Source organism: Mobula hypostoma, chromosome 13, assembly GCF_963921235.1.
Source record: "Mobula hypostoma chromosome 13, sMobHyp1.1, whole genome shotgun sequence".
NCBI lineage: Eukaryota > Metazoa > Chordata > Chondrichthyes > Myliobatiformes > Myliobatidae > Mobula > Mobula hypostoma.
The window spans coordinates 56451498-56476468 of record NC_086109.1 but is presented as its reverse complement, the minus strand read 5'-3'; the positions used below and the strand labels follow the sequence as shown (position 1 = coordinate 56476468).

The 24971-nt window shown below is 40.1% G+C and overlaps 1 protein-coding gene across 8 annotated transcripts in view; it reads right to left on the bottom strand.

Annotated features, from left to right (window-relative positions):
• The window catches only part of tcf12 (transcription factor 12), a 379444-nt gene that overhangs the window by 83690 nt on the left and 270783 nt on the right, over window positions 1-24971 (bottom strand). For all 8 annotated transcript variants that reach the window (XR_010020134.1, XM_063065727.1, XM_063065722.1 and 5 more), the window contains one exon: window positions 8728-8806. Coding sequence is in view for 7 of the 8 variants with exons in the window: in XM_063065727.1 (XP_062921797.1) it covers window positions 8728-8806 (79 nt within the window). In the remaining variant the exon portion in view is untranslated. The remainder of the gene's footprint in view (window positions 1-8727; window positions 8807-24971) is intronic.

The following is a 24971-nucleotide window of genomic DNA, read 5'->3' as shown; positions in this document are numbered from 1 at the left end:
CACAGTGGCAATGTAAATGAAATCTTCCATTACTTTGCTTATGATTAAGAGTTAAATATTAGGAGGGTAAGTGATTCGTTTTGATTTGTCCTACTTGTTCTGTAAGTTACATACCTCCATATGTCTTTCACATTGCCAATATTGTAACTGTTCTGTAACAGATCAGCTGAAACTGATCAACTCTAAGATCATCAGAGGCCTGGTGCCAGGCAAATAACCTCTTCCTTAAGGTCAAAGGACATAGTTATTGACTTCAGGAGAAGTTGCAACACTCAAGCTCCCCTTAACATCGGCGGCACGGTAGTAAACTGATCAACATCTCCACTCACCAACTCCACCGCTACTTTACTATTTCCTGTCAGTCACCTTATGTACAGTCTAGCATCACTTTATAGACATACAATCAATCTATCTATATAAACTATCTTATGTATTTATATTTATTGTGTGTTTTTATTACTGTGTTCTTTATCTTTTGCTTTTTTTGATGCTGCACTGGATCCAGAATACAATTATTTTATTCTCCTTACACTTGTGCACAGAAAACAACATTAAACAATCTTGAACAACAGGAATTCTGCAGATGCTGGAAATTCAAGCAACATACATCAATCTTGAATCTTCAAAGAACAGTTCTGGAGTGCACCTGATCCACTAGCTTTTGTTGTATCCAGTCCTTTTGCATTACAAAATAAATTGAGGTGGTTGAAAGTTGTCTTTAATGATAGTGCAAAACTCAGGAGGTGGTTAAATGCCAAACAACAGGAATTTTGCAGATGCTGGAAATTCAAGCAACACACATCAAAGTTGCTGGTAAACGCAGCAGGCCAGGCAGCATCTCTAGGAAGAGGTACAGTCAACATTTCAGGCTGAGACCCTTCATCAGGACTAACTGAAGGAAGAGCTAGTAAGAGATTTGAAAGTGGGAGGGAGAGGGGGAGATCCAAAATGATAGGAGAAGTCAGGAGGGGAAGGGATGGAGCCAAGAGCTGGACAGGTGATAGGCAAAGGGGATATGAGAGGATCATGGGACAGGAGGCCCAGGGAGAAAGCCAACCCGGGGGGGAACCCAGAGGATGGGCAAGGGGTATAGTCAGAGGGACAAAAAGGAGAGTGAGAGAAAGAATGTGTGTATAAAAATAAATAACGGATGGGGTACGAGGGGGAGGTGGGGCATTAGCGGAAGTTAGAGAAGTCAATGTTCATGCCACCAGGTTGGAGGCTACCCAGACGGAATATAAGGTGTTGTTCCTCCAACCTGAGTGTGGCTTCATCTTTACAGTAGAGGAGGCCGTGGATAGACATGTCAGAATGGGAATGGGATGTGGAATTAAAATGTGTGGCCACTGGGAGATCCTGCTTTCTCTGGTGGACAGAGCGTAGGTGTTCAGCAAAGCGGTCTCCCAGTCTGCGTCGGGTCTCGCCAATATATAGAAGGCCACATCGGGAGCACCAGACGCAGTATATCACCCCAGCCGACTCACAGGTGAAGTGTCGCCTCACCTGGAAGGACTGTCTGGGGCCCTGAATGGTGGTAAGGGAGGAAGTGTAAGGGCATGTGTAGCACTTGTTCCGCTTACAAGGATAAGTGCCAGGAGGGAGATCAGTGGGGAGGGATGGGGGGGACGAATGGACAAGGGAGTCGCGTAGGGAACGATCCCTGCGGAAAGCAGAGAGAGGGGGGAGGGAAAGATGTGCTTAGTGGTGGGATCCCGTTGGAGGTGGCAGAAGTTACGGAGAATAATATGTTGGACCCGGAGGTTGGTGGGGTGATAGGTGAGGACCAGGGGAATCCTATTCCTAGTGGGGTGGCGGGAGGATGGAGTGAGAGCAGATGTGCGTGAAATGGGGGAGATGCGTTTTAGAGCAGAGTTGATGGTGGAGGAAGGGAAGCCCCTTTCTTTAAAAAAGGAGGACATCTCCCTCGTCCTGGAATGAAAAGCCTCATCCTGAGAGCAGATGCGGCGGAGACGGAGGAATTGCCAGAAGGGGATGGCATTTTTGCAAGAGACAGGGTGAGAAGAGGAATAGCCCAGATAACTGTGAGAGTCAGTAGGCTTACAGTAGACATCAGTGGATAAACTGTCTCCAGAGATAGAGACAGAAAGATCCAGAAAGGGGAGGGAGGTGTCGGAAATGGACCAGGTAAACTTGAGGGCAGGGTGAAAGTTGGAGGCAAACTTAATAAAGTCAGCGAGCTCATCATGCGTGCAGGAAGCAGCGCCAATGCAGTCGTCGGTGCAGAGAAGGAAAAGTGGGGGACAGATATCAGAATAGGCACGGAACATAGATTGTTCCACAAAGCCAACAAAAAGGCAGGCATAGCTAGGACCCATACGGGTGCCCATAGTTACACCTTTAGTTTGGAGGAAGTGGGAGGAGCCAAAGGAGAAATTATTAAGAGTAAGGACTAATTCCGCTAGACGGAGCAGAGTGGTGGTAGAGGGGAACTGATTACGTCTGGAATCCAAAAAGAAGTGGAGAGCTTTGAGACCTTCCTGATGGGGTGATGGAAGTATATAGGGACTGGACATCCATGGTGAAAATAAAGTGGTGGGGGCCAGGGAACTTAAAATCATCGAAAAGTTTAAGAGCGTGAGAAGTGTCACGAACATAGGTAGGAAGGGATTGAACAAGGGGGGATAAAACCGTGTCGAGGTATGCAGAAACGAGTTCGGTGGGGCAGGAGCAAGCTGAGATAATAGGTCTGCCAGGATTAAATATGTCTTTGCTGCGGATGCTTCATTCTCACATTAGTACTTGCATACTGGGTTCTAGCAACATTGAGGCTGGGGATATTCTGGGCACATTCTCCTCCATCTAGTTGTTTCAATGCACCTTGACATTCATGTCTGAATGTGGCCGGATGGCACAGTTTTGATCTAATCCTGCAGCTACAGGATTGCATAACTCAACTCACGCATGCTGCTTTTGATATTTACCACACATGTAGTCCCATGTTATTTTTCCCACTTTGTTGTGGCTGATGTGACTCTTGGCATACCCTTTCCACACACTCCGCTAACCAAGGGTTAGGTTACTGGCTTGATTGTATGACGGAGCACATCAAAGACTGTGATAGAGTTCTGCTGCAGGCCCACATTGGCTAAGATGTTCCATTTTGAGCCAAAATCTCTGTTGGAGTCAGAGCTCAATCAATACCAAACATTTTTTTGAAGGAAGTGCATTCATGAAACACATCTTTAATTCAATTACAGATGTAATGAAATTTGCCCTGCCATTTTTTCCATTTTTACTTGGAAACAATGACATGAATATTTATGCAATTGTTTTGTTCTTTATCCATAACCTGGCCTTTTCTATCATGCTTTCTCCAAATCATTTTGGCTAAGGAACTCACATTCTATTCAAAGTTGGAAGTAAATTTATCATCAAAGTACAGACTACATGCAACCCTGAGATTCATCTCCTTGCAGACAACCGTAAAACAAAGAAACACAACAGAATCCACAAAAAACACACAAGAAACACTGACAATCATTCAATGTGCAAAAGAACAAATCATTTAAGTACTAAAATAAAACAAATAATACATAGAACATGAACTGCGAAGTTCTCAAAAGTGCATCCACAACTGTGGAGTCAGCTCAGCACTCAAATCTGGTCCAGGAGTCCAATGGCTGCAGGGCAACAACTACTTCTGAACCTGGGGGCATAAGCCCCAAAACTCCAGCATCTCCCACCTGACTGTAGTAGCAAGAAGAGAGGAAGCTAGGTCAAACCCAGGCAGATGTTACCGGCTCAGGTGGGGAATCTTAGCTGACAGAGAAGTGAGCTGGACACCTTTTCTATTTCACTCTCTGCCTCAATGCTTTAACCTTTTAAATCTGGCTCGGTGCCTAAATTGGCTAAACACCAACTTGTTTTCCACTCTCGGGCTTTGATGCCACAATCTGGCCTGAATTCTGCTCCAGCGATGGCTGTACCTACATTGTCAATAGTCCAGTTTGCCAATTCCTTCAGGAGATTGTAAAATCGCTAGATCATTCAGATGGCTCAAAAGTAAATTTCTTAAAGGGAAATTACAGGCTGCAGATTGCAGTGATCATAGTTCAGAAGTAGTATATTTAGTAGAATAGCTCGCAGTTTTTGAGCTGCCTGCAAAACGTCACCATATATCACCAACACCATCTTGAGAACTTAGACAGAGGGGAGAGTGTGAAGGCATTGAAGGCAGTCTATCAATTTATAAGTGAATTAGATCGAGATGGGGCAATGGCCGAAATACCTTTCATAAGGAATCTTTGAGTAAATGAGGGAAGACACCTCAGTGAGAATTTGTGGTAAGGTTAAGTAAGCAAACCAACAATTAGTGGTTCAAAGAATTCAGAACAAATGAAAAATGTGCAAATCTCAAAGCAGGAGCAAATATGAATGGAGGAAACAGATAAAAGCATGGCTCTAATGTTTATGCTGGCCAATGAAATGTTTAAGGTAAACAACAGGAATTCTGCAGATGCTGGAAAGTCAAGCAACATACATCAAAGTTGCTGGTGAACGCAGCAGGCCAGGCAGCATCTATAGGAAGAAGCGCAGTCGACGTTTCAGGCCGAGACCCTTCGTCAGAACTAACTGAAGGAAGAGTGAGTAAGGGATTTGAAAGCTGGAGGGGGAGGGGGAGATGCAAAATGATAGGAGAAGACAGGAGGGGGAGGGATGGAGCCGAGAGCTGGACAGGTGATGGGCAGAAGGGGATACGAGAGGATCATGGGACAGGAGGTCCGGGAAGAAAGACGGGGGGGTGGGGTGACCCAGAGGATGGGCAAGAGGTATATTCAGAGGGACAGAGGGAGAAAAAGGAGAGTGAGAGAAAGAATGTGTGCATTAAAAAGAGTAACAGATGGGGTACGAGGGGGAGGTGGGGCCTAGCGGAAGTTAGAGAAGTCAATGTTCATGCCATCAGGTTGGAGGCTACCCATACGGAATATAAGGTGTTGTTCCTCCAACCTGAGTGTGGCTTCATCTTTACAGTAGAGGAATGATATCCTTCACTCAGCTTATAAATGAAGCCCAGCCCCAGCATAACACAGGACTTCCCCGGCCAAAACTGACAGGCCCTGGTGTGTGTTAAGCTTTCTGTCTAATAAAGAGATTTAATATACAAAACTACCTCTGATACTCATACATTCAAAAGGACTTAAATGAAAATTTAAAAATGCAATTAAAATAATTAAAAATTACAATGTCTTGTAAAACTATTCAGCCCCATCATTTTTACATAAATGAGTATTACAACCAGGGATTTTGATCAATTTAATTGTAAATCACATGCTTTCCCCCCCACAGTAGACCCCAAAAAAGGGGGGAAAATTATAAAGCATGAAAAACTAAAAATTCAAAAACTGAAATGTCAGCAGTTTAAAAATATTGCTTCCCCTTTGCTCAGCACTTAGATGAACCACCACTCACAGCTATTACAGCAAGTAGTCTTTTTGGATAAGTCCTTATAAGTTTGCTTTGCACTATGATGGAGCAAAACTTGCCTATTCCTCCTTGCAAAATTGCTCAATCTGTGCCACGTTAGTTGGGGAGCAGAAGTGGACAGCAATCTTGAGATCTTGCCAGAGATGTTTGATCAAGTTAAGGTCAGAGCTGACGTGCCACTTAAGAACATCAATTTACTTCTTTGAAGCCACTCCATGGTTGCTCTTGCAGTGTGCTTTGGGTCATTGTCCTGTTGAAAGATGAACTTCCTGTCCACTTTAAGCTTTCGGGCAGAGGCTAGCATGTTTTTATCCAGGATCTCACCATTCATCTTCCCATCAACCCTGACTAGATTTCCAGTTCATACTGTTGAAAAGCATCTTCATAGCATGATGCTACCTCCGCCATACTTTACAGTAGGGATAGTGTTGCTTAGTTGCTGCACAGTATTAGATTTATGGTACATGTACTGATTAGAGTTGAGGCCAAAATGTTCCACTTTAGTCTCATCCAAATACAAGACCTTCTACCATATCTTTACAGTATCTTCTAAGTGACGCTTTGCAAAGACTTTATGGGCAAGGTTATGTTTTGTTCTAGCCAAGGCTTCTTCCTTATCACTTCTCCAACACTTGTTTACCAAATTGTTCACTGGTTTTGGAATTTTTCTTTTGATTTGACATGATGCACAATGTTTTGTAAATTAGCTCAAAAATCCTACTTCAATATATTTTAAATTTAGAAATCGAGACAGTAAATTGTTAAAATAGTTGTGGGGGCTGAATACTTTTCACTAAACATTTTAAGACACTAGTAAACTACTGATATGAGTATGTAGTGCCTCAATAATTAAACTCCTAGATTAGAAGTCAGGGGTCTGTTTCAAATGTTACTACAGAAGCCGTGGAATTTAAATCAAAATCAGTGACCTAGAATTTAACAAAAATCATTACAAGACAGGTATAAAAATTATCTGTATCACGAATGTCTTTCAGGGAAGAAATCTGTGATCCTTACCCAGTTTGGCATGCACATGACAGCAACCCCATCAACGTGGTTCACTCTAGCAGCACTCTGCCACTCCGCATTATCAAAGCACAAATTCTGACATAAAATTGCTCCAGCCTAGCTGAACTTGTAAAGCCCTCCTCATAAGTATCTGGGGACTAGTGTCTGCATTGGTAGAATTTTAGCACATTCCAGTGAAGCAACATTCTGATGTTGCTGCAATCACAAAATCACACTTTACATACAAGCATTAGACTTCTCCATCACAATCCCTAGGCCTGCCCTGTTTCCAGCAGCATGGGTGACCCACAGTGGGGGCAGCAGGGTGGAGAAGTACTGATCAGATTCTCAGAACTCTATGACAGCAGGTCAAACATGAAGGCTACCACCTCCTGATTGTTATCTACTGTATTTACGCATCCTCTTTCAGCTGCTCAATCAGTGCTCCCCTACACTGAAGAACTTTTAAGTTCTTGAGGAGCAGTGAATCATGACCAGCATCAGAAATACTCAACACTACAATGTGTAACCTAATTACTCACAATAGCACTCATTCACACTAGTTCAATGAGTGCAGAGAGATGGACTGTATGTAACGTTGGTCAAGCCAAAATATGCCAACAATGCAGAACCACAACATTAATGCGAAACAATCAGCGTGCATAATCTTGTAAACAGATCAAATCAAGACTCTGCAGTCCTACCAATATTGAGACATAACTGTTATGGACAGAAAGTGATAGCTTCAAGAACATTCTAATCCTCAAATGACCATGTGACTGCTAAAAAGACGAATGCACTTTTAGCAATGCTGAACAGATGATCCCTCTCAAATTGTGCTCAAGGTCCTCACTATCACAGAAGTCAGCCTATTCAATTCATTTCACATAGTGTCAAAGTGCAGATGAGGAGACTAGATATAGCAAAAGTAATGGGACTAGACAACATCCCAGCAACAATAATGAAGATCTACACTCTAACTAGCTACTCCTCTATTCCACTATAGCTGAACACTAGCATCTGCCCAATTTGGAAATTTGCTTAGGTACAACTTGATCACAAAAGATGCATTTAATTCTGGTTAATCTATGGCAGAGTGATCGCTCTCAATCAGTGGCAGACTGGTAGGGATGATAGCAAAAGTACTACTTCACCAAGAACTTACTGATGCCCATTTTAGGCTTTAACAATTTTGCACCAGTTCGCCTCAGTCTTGATAGAAAAAAATGATCCAAAAAGTTGAGTTCAGAGATGTGGTGATGTCAAGCCAGTGTTTGAATTGACATTATGAAGCCTGGGTAAAGCTGAAATCTATGAGTATCAAGGGCAAGTACTCCAATAGCGAGAGTCATACCTTGCCCACAGAAGTTAGTTGTGGGTATTGGAGGTCAATGATTATAGCTCCAGGACATCACTGCATGAGCTCCAGATTCAAAAATAATCACCTCAATTATAAAAGATGCATTATGTTTTACTTGTGCTTCTGTATCAAGTCTCTTCTCCCAAAATGAAGTGAATAGGAATGCTGGTTTTGTGTGCTTTTCAGTAGGCACACTTACTAACCTAATCACTGGGATATACATACTTTCTGCTCTACACTCAATGCAATGTCCAGCACAGAATACAAGTGTCCTAAGATCACAATCAGACGAAAAGCTTGGAACATACTCAAGTTGTCAGATAAAAGTCAGCAATTCTGACTTATACTGATGTTACTAGGTAGTTCTGACCTTCCACTCAATTGAATGCAAACTGCCTTTGTAACTGAAATAACCGAGTCCTAATGTAGCAAAGATGTCAGAACTAACACCAAAAGGGTGGCTCATCATAGGTTCTGCATAGTTAACTCCTAGCCTAATGCCTCCAAGATCATGAGTCGTCTTTTTATTGTCACCAAGTCTCCATTCCACCTAGTTTGAATGCTGCTAAAGTCATAGTTGAGTTGATTGACATATGCACAAGTATATGTACTGTTTGCACAGGTTCAATGAACAATTTACTTACTGCAGCAGCAGCATCAGATAATTGGATAATTTTATTGAACAATAACCAGCGGGCTTGCCTATGTGACAGCAGCATGTCTTATCACAAAATATTGAACAGAAGACTTTAAGAAAGCTATGAAGAATACTTGAATGACTTAACTTTTCTGCTGGCTTCTGGTGGATGAAACTTGCATCTATATTTATTATATAGCCTATAAGCACACGCAGAACTAGTCTGCATTCAGCTTCATTTGGGTTTTCTAAAGTTACAAAAATAGCCAAATCTTACCAGGTAAAGGTGATGGTGATCCAACAGGTGTCGATGGATTTGATGGGAAACTACTACTGGTATGATCAGGAGAATAAATCTGCACAAAAACAAAACAGACAAACTTAAGTGCTGAAATTTTCCTTCATTTCTGCTGCTATTCTGAAACAATGATTGGAATAGTTATGTCCATCACCCTTGTTAGCATGACTTCTAAGCAGCTAAATTACTCATGACATACAGACACTTTAATATTCTAAAACCTCTTTTCTAATGGGTCATTACCCAATGCATCAATATTGAGCGTTTTAGCCTTTCCAATTCTGTTCTCCTTTTAAGGAATACCATAGGAATACCTTGTACCAAAATCCTAATTTTAACTGGGCACTTAGCACCAGTTCCTCTGTAGACCTTGAAAAATAAATCAAAGCAAATACATGAAAGATATCAATGTTCTGACATTGTAAGAATTTATACACTTAGGTTTATAAACATTGTGCTCAAGGTGGATATGATCAAACATATTGCACAAAGCAAATACTGACTATTATTGGTGAGCATGAAATAGAGTATTTCTACCACAGAAGATATACCAAGTTTTCCAAAGATGTGCAACTTGCATGTGGGAGTGATAACAGTAAAGGCATGCTGCAGCCATGCAACCCCTCAAGGTCAAAGACTTGGGGAGGAAGAAACTAAGGTTGCAAAAAATTATTTTCTATAGTTGGAATATATAGTTAAAGAAAATATTACATTATTTAATAGCAATATAATTTATTATTTATGTTACTCAATTATCACATACATTCACTGCTACATGTGTGTAGGTGCAGAGAACTACCCAAGCTAAAATTGTCTTCAAAGTCATACGCATAGGCAATTTGATTAAATATCCCTGCCTACTCTGTCCTTCAGATTTTATTCCAGAAGATGTTTATTTGATCAAAAGTAGGGCTACAAAAAAAGAGACAACAGCAAAGAGAAAAAAAAACATTGTTTAATTTTAAAAGGTATTTACTCATAATTGTACTATAAAAAGCAATTTGATATTTTGCCACACTGCATTTCTACATATGGACTAATAACACACTGCAAACCACAATGCTCAACATTACTCAATGAGGTTTCAGGCAAGGGCCTCAGAAATTGAGGAGAAATATTCTTCAAAGTCATTAGCTCAAAAATCACATTATATGCTGCATTTTACTTATCTTGGTGAACTTCCTACAATTTTTTTCATTTTAAAATGATGAGCAGCAAAGTATTTTTTGGAAAAATCTATACACTCCACATGAAGCTCAGTATCTTCTACAGCTGCATTTACAAAAGTTTTTTAAGCTGCCTCAAATGACTGCTGCAGAACCCTTACCTAGACTGCCTTGACCAAGTAGTATGGGAGTCCGAGATGAATGGAGATCAGACAATACTGCATGGATGTTCTACAAACCTAAACAATAGATGCTGGATGGAAAGAGCACAGGAAGTCCAGCAACTCAGATTCCGAATGACTGTCAAATCAATCTGCAGCTGTTTATCTTGCTGAGAACCAAGAATGGAAAAGAGTTAAGGATAGAGAGGGAGTCAGCATCTATTCAGAGAGCATCCTGAGCAAATTCTCAACCAGAACAGTCTTTGACAGAGTGCCCTCAACTCCATCTAACATTAAACTATCCAGTGCAGAGTTTTCAACTTGTCAGTTATATGTGAATGACAAGACTTTCTTGCCAACTGAGAAACAACAAGGCCTCTGGAGCACATATCCTTCCCAAATTCTAAGATTTGGTGGAGAGAAACTAGAGTCATCAATTTCCAAACTCACCTCTGAAGTTGAAGCAAAAGTGACTTCACATGCCTCGCGTTTGCTAATCATGACCATCTTCAATAAAAAGGCAACCATGGTAAGTTCAGAGGGATTTCTCTCCTGTCTTCCATAGGGGAAGTCACAAGATCATCTGCAATCATCTCCTCCCAATGACACAAGGGCAGTGTACATGGCCTTTTTTGATTTCACCAGCCTTTGAGGACTGTGCATATTTTCTGCCTCAGAAAAATGCCCCCATTTTATGTCAAATCATGATCACTTGCAAGCTACAAGCTTAACCAACCAGACAACACAGGTCTGAACTCAATGGCGCACAAAATGGCTTCAAGCAAGTTGTGACATTGCCCCAATACTTTTCCCAGTATTTCTCACTGTAAAGCTGCCAGCACCTTCAATGTGGTTATTGTTATGGTAATCTACAGGCTTTGAGAAACTTCTAAACCTATCTTGCTTCCATTCCAAAACCAAGGCTACACCACTCTCTGTCATTGAGCTTCAGTATGAAGACAATACTTATTGAAATGTACGTGGGTAGGTTGAGCACAGAGTTGTCAACTCATTCTCTGAGTCTTGCAAAATGAAGCAAAGGTCACCTACAAGCCCACACTGTACAACACCACTCCCTCGTAAACATGGCCTTCTTTTAATCTCAGCAGCCACTTTTCAACAAAGACAGACATTAACAAAGAAAGTCACCTTTACCACTATATCTGGAAAAAAAGATCTATATGCAACCCAATTGCTCTCCTATATTAAAAGAAGTGGAAACTTCAAAAATAACCTTAAATTAAAGGCACCCTTTAGAAGTTGAAGAAAATAATCTTCATCCAAATCTACCACTTCAGCAAATAAATAAAAATCAATAACAATTCTGTCACTAAATTCCAAAATGTTGCTGCGCAATGGGAAAGAACAACAATTACATCCATGCAAAGGTTTTACCGTTTACATCTAATGAATCTCTCTCAGACTAATATACAGAATACATTTAGTTTTAACATAATGAAACTAATTTTATGAAATGTACAATTTAATTCGATTATTATTAAATCGGGTTAATGAACAAAGAACATGGTACCTAGTGTATCAGGGCCATTAAACATAATTAGGAGTAAAAGCAGATTATTTGGACCTTTGAGCCTGTTCTCCCATTCAACAAGACCACATGAAAAATCCTACCTCTGCGTCATTTTCTGCCCTGTCCTTATGTCCCCTGATTAACTTCATTTCTAGAGATCTATCAATCGCTGTTATGAAAGCAAACAATGAATTTAATTTAGATAAGTGTGGTATGTTGCATCTGGGTGGGGAGGGGTGAAGGGGGGACCTAGGCAGGACCTTCAAAGTGCATAATTGAGCCCTGGCAGTATTGTAATACAGAAGGACTTTGGAGTACAAGTAAATGGTTCACTGAAAGTGGAGTCAGAGGTAGTCAGGGTGGCAAAGGAGGCTTTTGGCACGATGGCCTTCATAAGTCAGGGCATTGAGTATAAAAAGTAGGAGTTCATGACGGTTGTCTAGGATGCTGGTGAGGCCACACATTGAGTATTGTGTCCATTACTGGTGGGCATGCTATAGGAAGGATGATATTAAACTAAAAAGAATGCAATAAAGATTTACAAGGATATTATCAGGGCTTGAGGGGCTGAGTTATAGGGACAGGATGGACAGAAACTGAGAGGTGATTGTATAGAAATGTATAAAATCATGAAGGGCAATGCACTCATGATTTTTCCCCCAGGACTGGGGAATGAAAGCCTGGAGAGGATAAGTTTAAAGTGAGAATTGAAAGATTTAATAGGAACTTGAGGTGCAACATTTTAGGAAGTGGTTGAGGCCGATACAATAGGAATTTTTAGAAGACAGTTGGATAGATCATTGACTGGAAATATTATTGGCAAACGGGAGTAACTTGGATGGGACATTTTGGTTGGTATCAACCAGTTGGGCCAAAGGGCATGTGTCCATGTTGTATAGCTATCTATGACTGAATCTCTACAGCCCTCCGGGGTATAGGATTCCAATCCCACCATCCATGCAAAAGTCAAATTTCTCCCCATTTCAATCCTACCCCTTATATGAACATAAACTCTTACAGAATTTTCACAGTTACGGAACAGGAAAGTTTTTTTAAGAATCTAACAATTTTAATTAAGCACTGAATGTTGAAATAAAACAGATGTTCTTGAACGAATCAGTCAACATTGTGGGCAAAACTTGAAAGAAATATTGCTTGGCAAAAAGTTCAGGAAAATACATGAGAAATGGCACATATTTAAAACTTGGGTTTGACTATTATCTACAGAATTTTGACTGCACTCCAAAAATGTCTTACACAAGCCATTTTTAGGTTAAACAAAGAAGTTGTGGTTCTTGCTTAATGTTGATTATAAAAATATTCTATGGACAATCAAGGGTTCGTCTTCAATGCAAAGCATTCAGACATAGAAATAGAAAATCCTGGCTACATTCAGGTCACTCCATCCTTGGGAAGATGAACAAAGCTACTGTGATTACCTTATCAATCAGAATTGAGAAAAGTGAGAAACAAAACTTTTGAGAGCGACCAGCAGGGTTGGAGAAAGAGACAGAGAAAACAAAAGGGAAGCTCTGTGATAGGTAAGAGACCAAGGAAGGGTGAATAATTAAGGTGCTTGTGTTGGCTAAAAAGGGTGGTAGAGGCTTGTGAATAATAAACAGTGTGTGAGAGAAGAGCAGGTAGATATCAAATGCAATCGAATATTACCAGGAGAAACAAGATTCTATAGTTGCTTGAATTTGGAACAATGAACAATCTGCTGAAAAGAGCTCAGTGGGTCAAGCAGCATCTTGATGCAGGGTTTTGAAATGACATGGCAACAATTACTTTCATCAAGATTTGTTGCTCAACCTGCTGAGTTCTTCCAGCAGACTGTTGCCTATATTACCAGGAAAGGGAAACTACACAGTGGCCATATGTACTAACAAGTCTGGAATGGCTCATTACCTGAGAAGGTTGAATTCAATGTTGAGACAAGAAGGTTGTGTCATGTCAAGTTGGAAGGTGAGGTGCTGCTTCACGAACATGCATTGAACAAGTGGTAAAAGGTCAAGTCCAAAATCCTAGGTTTAAAGGGGACAGTGCCATGCATAGCGGTTAATGTGGATTGACATGCAATCATAGTGTCCTGGAGAGAATGACCTCTCTGGCATGGAAGGGGAATCCAAACCTCGCTCTACTTGAGGGGAGAAGAGGTGGGAGGGGGTAATGGTGAGAACTGGTGGTAGAAATAGTTCAGGTATAGATGTAAGTCTCATCAACTATGGTTAAAGATGATAGCCTGAGTAAAACACTACCCTCATTTTTTTCTGGAGATCTTTTCTCCACAGCTTTCAAACTTAGTTGCATCAAAAGGCACAACACACTTTGACATCCTTCATAAAAATCCATAAGCATTATTGCAATGGGAGACCCATCTTTTCAGTCTATTCCCACAGAACTTATTTCTTTCTATCTTGACTTTATTCCTGAGTATAGGCTCAAGGATGCCTTCCTGCAGCTAGACAGGGCCTTGGTGACACCTAGAGTTATTGCGTAGTTTTGATCTCCACTTCTGAGAAAAGGTAGCCTTGCCCTGGAGAAAATGCAGGAGATGCAATATTTTGGATTCCTGGGATGACTTGGCTGACATTAAAGACAGTGGGTACATTAGGGCTATATTCATTGCAGCGGATCTTAGCCATCTAAAATATTCTAACAGAAGCGAGAGACTAGATGCATGGAGGACATCATAGGTGGTTGGAGAGATCAGAACCAGGGTTTACATCCTCAGGATAAAAGATATGCTATCCAGAATCAAGATCAAGATCTTGGAAGTCTCTCCATAGAAGACAATGGAGGCCAGGTCATTAAATACTTCCAAGGAGGTCTGTTTGTTTCTCAATGCCAAAAGAAGCAAAGGATATGGATGGAGGGCAGGAACAAATTATTGGTGGATGATTAGCTGTGCTGAATGGCAGAACAGACCCAAAAGGCACGAAAGGAACATTCTTGCTGCTTCACTAATTTTTTTGTTTTCAGTTTTCCTGCCCCCAAAAAACGAGCCTCGATATCAGGGGTTCCAACCTGGGGTCCATGGACCCTCGGTTAATGGCAGGGATTCATGGCATTAAAAAAAAAGTTGGGAAGCGCTGCTCTATGTTAATACTTAAATCCAGCTCTCTATACCATCACACTCCTTGTGTACTTGGCTGGAATTGTTCTTGCACTGAATAACCTCAACTTGAACTCTACCCATTGGTCAAGAAATAGCAACCCCCTGGTCCCAAGCTACATTCTGCACTTTCTCTATAATTTTTAACACTTTACTCAGCATTGTTATTGTTTTCCCTTGTACTACTTCAATGCACTCTTGTGATGAAAAGATCTTTTTCCACAAGTTTTTCACTGTAGCTGGGTACATTTTACAATAATAACCCAATTTACCAATAATCTTCTAAGATACCTGCAATATTCCTTGTTTCAATCCTGATCAGTTCCCCTTCAATCACCTTGTTTTTCGTGTAGATTGATCACTGTATCACTGCTGAATCCTGCTCTCATTCGAAATTCAAAAGGTTCACCATTTCTGTCCCCACTTCATCCTGCTCTCACTTTGATGTGGTTTATTCTCTGACTTTTCCCCCCATTTCTCAGGTAAGAGGACCACCACACAGTATTATCCAAGACCACAGGCAACACCTTGAATACATTTCTTATACCCCACTTCCTGTAAGGATTTCATTGCATTATTCCAGCTATTAGGCACCTCTCGCATTCTTTCTGTCTGTGGCATTTCCCACATTGGTGCTTTTCCTTTTTCCTTACTTCATCAGGGTTCTCAACTACATCTCCACTGTTTCCTGCAGTTCTGATCTTAACCAGCTCAGAACAAGGATGAGATGTTCTCTCATTCTTCGAAACTTTAAAGATAGCTGTAATAACTATTCATTCTCTTCTCATTCAGCAAACCTACCAGCCCTGGAACCAGTTTAATGAAACATTCACTACAATCCTTTTATGGTTAGAACATCCTCTGTTATTTAAGGAAACCAAAATGCTGTAACTTTATTGTGGTCGCACCAAGGCTCTACACAATTGCAATAAGACATGTTTACTCCAGTAATCAAACTCTCATCTGATGAAGACCATCATATCATTTGCCATCCTTTATCTCTAGCTTCACCAGTCCTTCAGTGACTTGTATACAAGAGCAACCATGTTCCTTACAACATTAAGGTACACAATCTCACATCAATTAAAAAAAATGCTCTGCTCTTCTGCATTAAATTTGGTGAACTCACATTTGTCAACATTTGCACTCAAAATATTCATAGCCACTTAATCCAATATGTCATGACCCTTTAAGGTTGCTTTGCATCTTTGTCCATACACACACCTTCAGCTATGGATGATGGGATGAAGTGGAAATGGGCAGACTTAATGACTGCACAGATACATGATCCAAAGTATTGTATATCGCACTGTAAAAAATGCACGAAGATTGCACAATCTGATTCTGTTTTGGACAGTGACATAGAAAGGGGGTGAAATAAGAATGTTTAAAGAACGAGGTTTACAACAGGGACCAGAGACTGTAACTTTATTTTTGCTGATATTTACATGGGTAAAGGTAATCACCATAGGCAAGGAATCTGTTGTGCTTTTGGATGCTGCTGCTATTGGAGGGACAAGCATATAGATGGGTAACAGGGATGAGGATACATCCTGAGTAATAATGTGATAAGAGAAGACACTGCTGGTGATGTGCACAGCAATTACTTTAAAATAAAATCAATATATCATTGTACATAGTGGTCAGAGAAAAACAGAACATAACTACCAAAACTGCATTTCAAAAATATCAAGATTAGTAGGAAGAATAAGGATGAATATCTAACAAACAAATTAGAAGTATACCAGTTTTTAGTTTGTTAGTTGTTTTAATTGGCTGCATATGTTATTAACAAATTATAATACAAGATGTGGATTTTTACTAATGCCTGATCTTAAACTGAAATTGCTACATCAATATCCTTATGGAATAAAGCATCATTATATTAATATTTGCTTCTACAGGAAGATTATGGAATATATATGCAATTGCAACACATCCTTGAATTTATACAAAAGCATGAATTTAAAATTCTCAGCATTGTCTATTTTACAAGAAACATCTGGCAGTAAGTGATAGGCAGTAACCTGATCTTTGTATTCAAATGGCATTTCTGTGCAACTATCATGATGACTTAAAATGTTGAATATATCATTCCGTCAAATTACTTCTAAATTACTGGAACAGTGTTAGAAAATGAATCATGGTCAAATAGAGCTAAAAAAAATTACCCTTGCACTCAAAGTTCAGAAACTTCAGTTTTATTGTTTACACCAAGTTTATTTTTTCTCCATATAATAGGGCCTTATTTCTCATGTGCAAAGTGTACTAAGAAGGGGAATGCTAATAAATAAATAAAAGGGTAATTCAGCCTAAGAAAGTTTGTCCCATTGATGCCATATTTGTGTAGTTATAGCTTTATCTTAGCTGCTCCAGTCTCTTATTTTTTTTACACAAATTCAAATCAGTGAGATGTTAATCAACATCAGTTATTATGTTTTTGTAAAGCACCCCCTCCACCATGCTTCTGAGAGTGTGTGCATTTTCTTTGTTTCTATCATTTCGCATCTCTGCACTTCTTCCACTGCAAGATGAAAACAAGTCACATCCAGCAATATAAGGATATCAGTACCAGAATTTGAAGCAACAAGTACACAGAAGTTATCTTTCAAAGGAGGTTAGATAGTGATAATATTATATTATATTCCAAAGCAGTAAAGTCAGACAGCTGTAAGTTTTACCATCAAATGTTCCAGGTACAGTTGCAAGAAAATGTTTGCAAATCCTTTGCAATTACCTGGTTTTCTGCTAAATGTGGTCCTAGTCATAGTCATAGTCATACTTTATCGATCCCGGAGGAAATTGGTTTTCATTACAGTTGCACCATAAGTAATAAATAATAATAGAACCATAAATAGCTACATAGTAATATGTAAATTATGCCAGCAAATTATGAAGTAAGTCCAGGACCAGCCTATTGGCTTAGGGTGTCTGACCCTCCAAGGGAGGAGTTGTAAAGTTTGATGGCCACAGGCAGGAATGACTTCCTATGACGCTCTGTGCTGCATCTCGGTGGAATGAGTCTCTGGCTGAATGTACTCCTGTGCCAACCCAGTACATTATGTAGTGGATGGGAGACATTGACCAAGATGGCATGCAACTTGAACAGCATCCTCTTTTCAGACACCACCGTCAGAGAGTCCAGTTCCATCCCCACAACATCACTGGCCTTACGAATGAGTTTGTTGATTCTGTTGGTATCTGCTACCCTCAGCCTGCTGCCCAAGCACACAACAGCAAACATGATAGCGCTGGCCACCACAGACTCGTAGAACATCCTCAGCATCATCCGGCAGATGTTAAAGGACCTCAGTCTCCTCAGGAAATAGAGATGGCTCTGACCCTTCTTGTAGACAGCCTCAGTGTTCTTTGACCAGTCCAGTTTATTGTCAATTCGTATCCCCAGGTATTTGTAATCCTCCTACCATGTCCATGACCCCCTGGATGGAAACAGGGGTTACCGGTACCCTAGCTCTCCTCAGGTCTACCACCAGCTCCTTAGTCTTTTTCACATTAAGCTGCAGATAATTCTGCTCACACCATGTGACAAAGTTTCATACTGTAGCCCTGTACTCAGCCTCATCTCCCTTGCTGATGCATCCAACTATGGCAGAGTCATCAGAAAACTTCTGAAGATGACAAGACTTTGTGCAGTAGTTGAACTCCGAGGTGTAAATGGTGAAGAGAAAGGGAGACAAGACAGTCCCCTGTGGAGCCCCAGTGCTGCTGATCACTCTGTCGGACACACAGTGTTGCAAGCACACGTACTGTGGTCTGCCAGTCAGGTAATCAAGAATCCATGATACCAGGGAAGCATCCACCTGCATCGCTGTCAGCTTCTCCCCCAGCAGAGCAGGGCGGATGGTATTGAACACACGGGATGTCTGATCATCATCTAAATCAGAATAATAGGCAAACAAAATCTGCCTAAACTAATAACACACAAAACAATTGTACTTTTCACGTCTTTATTAAACACATTGTTTAATCATTCACAGTCCAGGCTGGGGAAAAAATATGTAAGCCCTTGTATTTAATAACTGATAGAACCTCGTTTAGCAGCAATAACCTCCATCGATCATTCCCTGTAGCTGCTGATCAGACTTGCACAACAGTGGGGAGGAATTTTAGACCATTGTTTCACTTCATCAGTATTTCTGGAATACCTTACATGAACAGCCCTTTTCAGGTCACACCACAGCATCCCAATTGAGTCAAGGTCTGGACTCTGACTTGGCCATTCCAAAACACGAATGTTCATCTTTTTAAAGCATGCTGCTGTTGTTGATTTATTTTTGTCTTTTGGATTATTATCTTGTTGCATCATCTAACTTCTATTAAGCTTCAGGTGACAGACTGCTACCTTGACATTCTCCTGTAAAATGTCTTTTCTTTTTAAATCTTTTTATTGAGTAAGTATACAAAAAAGGTAAGCCATATAAACATTAATACAATGTTAAAGTATAATAAAATTCCAAAAGATAACAATACCAAAAAGAAAATACTACAAACAATGTAATTTAAGCATAAGAAAGCAAGATAACATAATAGTATACTAGATTTTATATATATCAATGGAAAAAAAAAGAAAAAAAAACCCCAAAAAAAAAACCCACCGTGCAACTAACTAAAAGCAAAGCAAAGCAATGGGCTAACTTGAAACCAAACAGAGTTAAACTGTCCTCTTAGTCCCCTATTATTTGATATTGCATTAGAACCTCTTGCAATTGCTATTCGAGAATCTTCAAATATTACTGGGATAACTCGGGGATTAAAGTCCCATAAATTATCACTCTATGCTGATGATTTACTTTTATATATTTTTAATCCTGAGAGATCCATTCCTGCTGTTTTAGAGTTATTAGCACAATTTGGTCTTTTCTCAGGTTATAAATTAAATCTTAGTAAGAGTGAACTTTTTCCGATTAATAAACATCTTCCCTTATATTATAAATTTCCATTTAAATTGATTAATAATTACTTTTCATATCTTGGGATTAAAATTACTTGTAAACATAAAGATTTATTTAAGACTAACTTTTTACCATTAATAGACCATATTACTCAACTTTCATCTAAATGGTTTCCCTTATATTTAACTTTGATTGGTCGTATTAATGCAGTTAAGATGTTTTTTTTGCCAAAATTTTTATATGTGTTTCAGGCATTACCAATTTTCGTTCCTAAATCTTTTTTTGATAAAGTTGACTCTAAAATTTCTTCATTTATTTGGCAGAATAAGAATCCGAGACTGGGTAAAATACATTTACAGAAAGCTAAGAGAGATGGAGGTTTAGCATTACCTAACTTTAGATTTTATTATTGGGCTATTAATATTCGACATATGAAATTTTGGTTACTTGACCGGGACATACTATCTATTCCTAAATGGGTAGCATTGGAATTACAATCTGTTCAGGGTTATACACTTGGTTCTATTTTAGGTTCCTCTCTTCCTTTTGATTCGAAACGCCTTAAGCAGGTCTCTAACCCGATAGTTAAATATGCTTTGCGCATTTGGTTTCAATTCAGAAAATTTTTTGATCTTAATCAATTCGGGTTAGCGATTCCTATTTTAGGTAACATATTTTTTCCTCCCTCTTTTACGGATCGCGCTTTTCAAACTTGGAAGACTAAGGGTATTTTACGGTTTTTGGATTTATTTTTAGATGGTTCCCTTATGTCTTTTGAACAATTATCTAATAAATATAACTTATCAAGAATACATTTTTTTAGATATTTACAAGTTAGAAATTTCCTAAGTACTATACTTTCTTCCTTTCCAATGCTTCCTCCTATATATATTTTAGATTCGATAATTAACCTTAATCCATGTCAGAAAGGTGCATCGGCTATGATTTATAATATTATTATGAAACTTAGGAAAGCTCCATTTGATAAGATTAGGGTAGATTGGGAACAGGAATTGGGGCTTACCATTTCTGTGGATGATTGGGGGCAGATTTTACAATTAGTTAATACTTCCTCTATTTGTGCTAAACATTCCCTAATTCAATTTAAAGTGGTTCATAGAGCACATATGTCCAAAGGTAAAATGTCTTGATACAATTTTGAATTCATTGTTCCCTCAACAATTGCAAACTGTCCTGGCCCTGAGGTATCAAAGCAGCCCCAAATCAAGATGCTCCTTCTACCATGCTTCACAGTTGGGATGAGGTTTTGGTGTTGTTGTGCAGTGCCTTTTTTCTTCCAAACATAGCGGTGTGTATTTCTGCCAAAAAGTCCAACTTTTGTTTCATCTATCAACAGAACATTGTCCCAGAGGTGTTCTAGAACATCCAGATGGTCTTTTGCAAACTTGAAATGTGCAGCTATGTTTTATTTGGTGAGCAGTGGTTTCCTCCATGGTATCCTTCCATGTACACCATTCTTGTTCAGTATTTTTCTCATAGTGGACACATGAACAGAGACTTTAACAAGTTCTAGAGATTTCTGGGGGTCTTTTGCTGTTACTCTTGGGTTCTTTTTCACCTCCTTCAGCACTGCGTGTTGTGCTCTTGGTGTGATCTTTGTAGGATATCCACTCCTAATGAGAGTAGCAACAGGACTGAATTTCCTCTGTTTGTAGACAATTTCTCTTTCTGTTGACTGATGAATGATCAGTCTTTAGAAATGCTTTCGAAGTCTTTTCCAGCTTCATGAATCTCATCGATTTTTCTTCTAAGGTATTTTGAACGTTGATCGAAGCATAATGTACATAAACAAGATGAGACGAAAGCTCTTCGGCAAAGCAGGCCCTGTCAGTAAGCCAACTTTATGTGTCTTTTATATACGGCACAGCACCTCTACAACCCACACCGCCAATCTCATCTCATTGATTGGAACATCTGACTCCAAATAGCTTTTGTAGAAGGCATTACTCCAGAGGTTCACATATTTTTTTGAACCTAGACTGTGACTGTTTAAATGGTGCACTTAGTATTGACAAGTAATAGTATACAGTGGTGCTAGAAAATTGGTGAACACTGTAGAATCTTCTCTATTTCTGATTCTGGACTAGTTCCTGAGGATTGGAGGGTGGCTAATGTAACCCCACTTTTTAAAAAAGGAGGGAGAGAGAAACCAGGGAATTATAGACCGGTTAGCCTAACGTCGGTGGTGGGGAAACTGCTGGAGTCAGTTATCAAGGATATGATAACAGCACATTTGGAAAGCGGTGAAATGATCGGACAAAGTCAGCATGGATTTGTGAAAGGAAAATCATGTCTGACGAATCTCATAGAATTTTTTGAGGATGTAACTAGTAGAGTGGATAGGGGGGAACCAGTGGATGTGGTATATTTGGATTTTCAAAAGGCTTTTGACAAGGTCCCACACAGGAGATTAGTGTGGAAACTTAAAGCACACGGTATTGGGGGTAAGGTATTGGTGTGGGTGGAGAATTGGTTAGCAGACAGGAAACAAAGAGTGGGAATAAACGGGACCTTTTCAGAATGGCAGGCGGTGACTAGTGGGGTACCGCAAGGCTCAGTGCTGGGACCCCAGTTGTTTACAATATATATTAATGACTTGGATGAGGGAATTAAATGCAGCATCTCCAAGTTTGCGGATGACACGAAGCTGGGTGGCAGTGTTAGCTGTGAGGAGGATGCTAAGAGGATGAGGGTGACTTGGATAGGTTGGGTGAGTGGGCAAACTCATGGCAGATGCAATTTAATGTGGATAAATGTGAAGTTATCCACTTTGGTGGCAAAAATAGGAAAACAGATTATTATCTGAATGGTGGCCGATTAGGAAAAGGGGAGGTGCAACGAGACCTGGGTGTCATTATACACCAGTCATTGAAAGTGGGCATGCAGGTACAGCAGGCGGTGAAAAAGGCGAATGGTATGCTGGCATTTATAGCGAGAGGATTCGAGTACAGGAGCAGGGAGGTACTACTACAGTTGTACAAGGCCTTGGTGAGACCACACCTGGAGTATTGTGTGCAGTTTTGGTCCCTTAATCTGAGGAAAGACATCTTTGCCATAGAGGGAGTACAAAGAAGGTTCACCAGATTGATTCCTGGGATGGCAGGACTTTCATATGAAGAAAGACTGGATGAACTAGGCTTGTACTCATTGGAATTTAGAAGATTGAGGGGGGATCTGATTGAAACGTATAAGATCCTAAAGGGATTGGACAGGCTAGATGCAGGAAGATTGTTCCCGATGTTGGGGAAGTCCAGAATGAGGGGTCACAGTTTGAGGATAGAGGGGAAGCCTTTTAGGACCAAAATTAGGAAAAACTTCTTCATACAGAGAGTGGTGAATCTGTGGAATTCTCTGCCACAGGAAACTGTTGAGGCCAGTTCATTGGCTATGTTTAAGAGGGAGTTAGATATGGCCCTTGTGGCTACAGGGGTCAAGGGGTATGGAGGGAAGGCTGGGGCGGGGTTCTGAGTTGGATGATCAGCCATGATCATAATAAATGGCGATGCAGGCTCGAAGGGCCGAATGGCCTCCTCCTGCATCTATTTTCTATGTTTCTATGTTTCTATAAATATGATCTAAAATGTGATCAGATCTTCACGCAAGTCCTAAAACTATATAAAGAGAATCTAATTAAATAATACAAAATATTATATTTCTTCATTGATTTATATATTGAGGGAAATTATCCAATATTACATGTATTTATCGGTGAAAGTATTCCCCTTTACATGTATTTGGTGCCTCATGGCCTGGAGAGCTTGCAATCGTTGACAGAACAATGAATTCAAAATTGTATCAAAAAATTTTACAAGAGAATGTCAGAGTAGCAGTCCATCACCTGAAGCTTAATACAAATTGGATAATGCAACAAGATAATGATCCGAAAGATGGTTTAAACAGAGGAAAATTTGTGTTTTGAATGGCCGAGTCAAAGTCCTGACCTTACTCCTACAGAAATGTTGTGGAAGGACCTGAAGCAAGCAGCTCATGCAAGCAATCCCACCAACATCCCAGAGTTGAAGCAGTTTTGTAAGGAAGAATGGCCTAAAATTCCTCCAATCTGATGTGCATGACTGATGAACAGTTATCAGAAACATTTGGTTGAAGTTATTGTTGTACCGGGGGCGGGGGTCGGGGGGAGGTGGGTCACACCAGTCACTGAAAGCAAAGGTTCACATTCTTTTTCCAACAAATGCATGTAATATTGAATCACTTTGGATCAATATATTGGAACCAGGTTTAGGTCCTCAAAGATATTAACCACCAGGAACTTGAAATTGCTCACTCTCTCCACCTCTGATCCCTCCACGAGGACTGCTATGTGTTCCTTCATCTCTCCCTTTCTGAAGTCCACAATCAACTTTTAATCTTACTAACACTGAGAGCAAAGTTGCTGCTGCGATACTACTCAATTATTTCACTCCTGTATGCCCTTTCGTCACCATCTGAGATTCTGCCAACAATGGTTATATCATCAGCAAATTATAGACGCATTTGAGCTGTGCCTAACCGCACAGCCATCAGTGTACAGAGAATAGAAAAGTGGGCTAAGCACACATCCCTGAGGTGCACCAGTGTTGATAGTCAGTAAGGTGGAGATATTATTTCCAATCCACATAGATTGTGGTCTTCCAGTTAGGAAGTCAAGGATCCGGTTGCAGAGGGAGTTAGAGAGGCTCAGGTTCTGTAAACTTTCAATCAGGACTGTAGGAATGATGATGTTTAACACTGAGTTGTAGTCAATAACCAGCATCCTGACATAAGTAGTTGTGTTGTCCAGATGATCCTGGAGAGCCAATGAGATTGCATCTGCTGTAGACCTATCGTGGTGATGGGCAAATTGGGGAGGGAAGAGTTGATTTTAGCCATGACCAACCTCTCATAGTACATTACCGTAGATGTGAATGCTACTGGACAATAGTTATTAGCAGCTCCTCTTGGGCACTTGGTGCCCTTTTGAAGCAGATAGGAACATCTGACGTAGCAATGGAAGACTGAAAATGTCATTGAACATCCCCGCCAGATGGCTGGAACAAAGCTTTACCAGATACTCCATCGGCATTGGAGGCTGGCATTGGTAACTGCAACTCCAAAACGTTAAAAAATAATTGAAAGGCAGCCTGAAATGCCAGCCTAGCATTTACAATATCTCAAATATTACTAAATATTAAATACACAACACCACTTAGCTATAAACTCCAGCTCAATATAGAATGCATATCAACTTATATACAAAATATCTGTATATAATACATCGTCGTGGCTATCTCTCCAGGTCAAGGATGATGGTCTTCGTTCCGTTGATCTATTTATGGG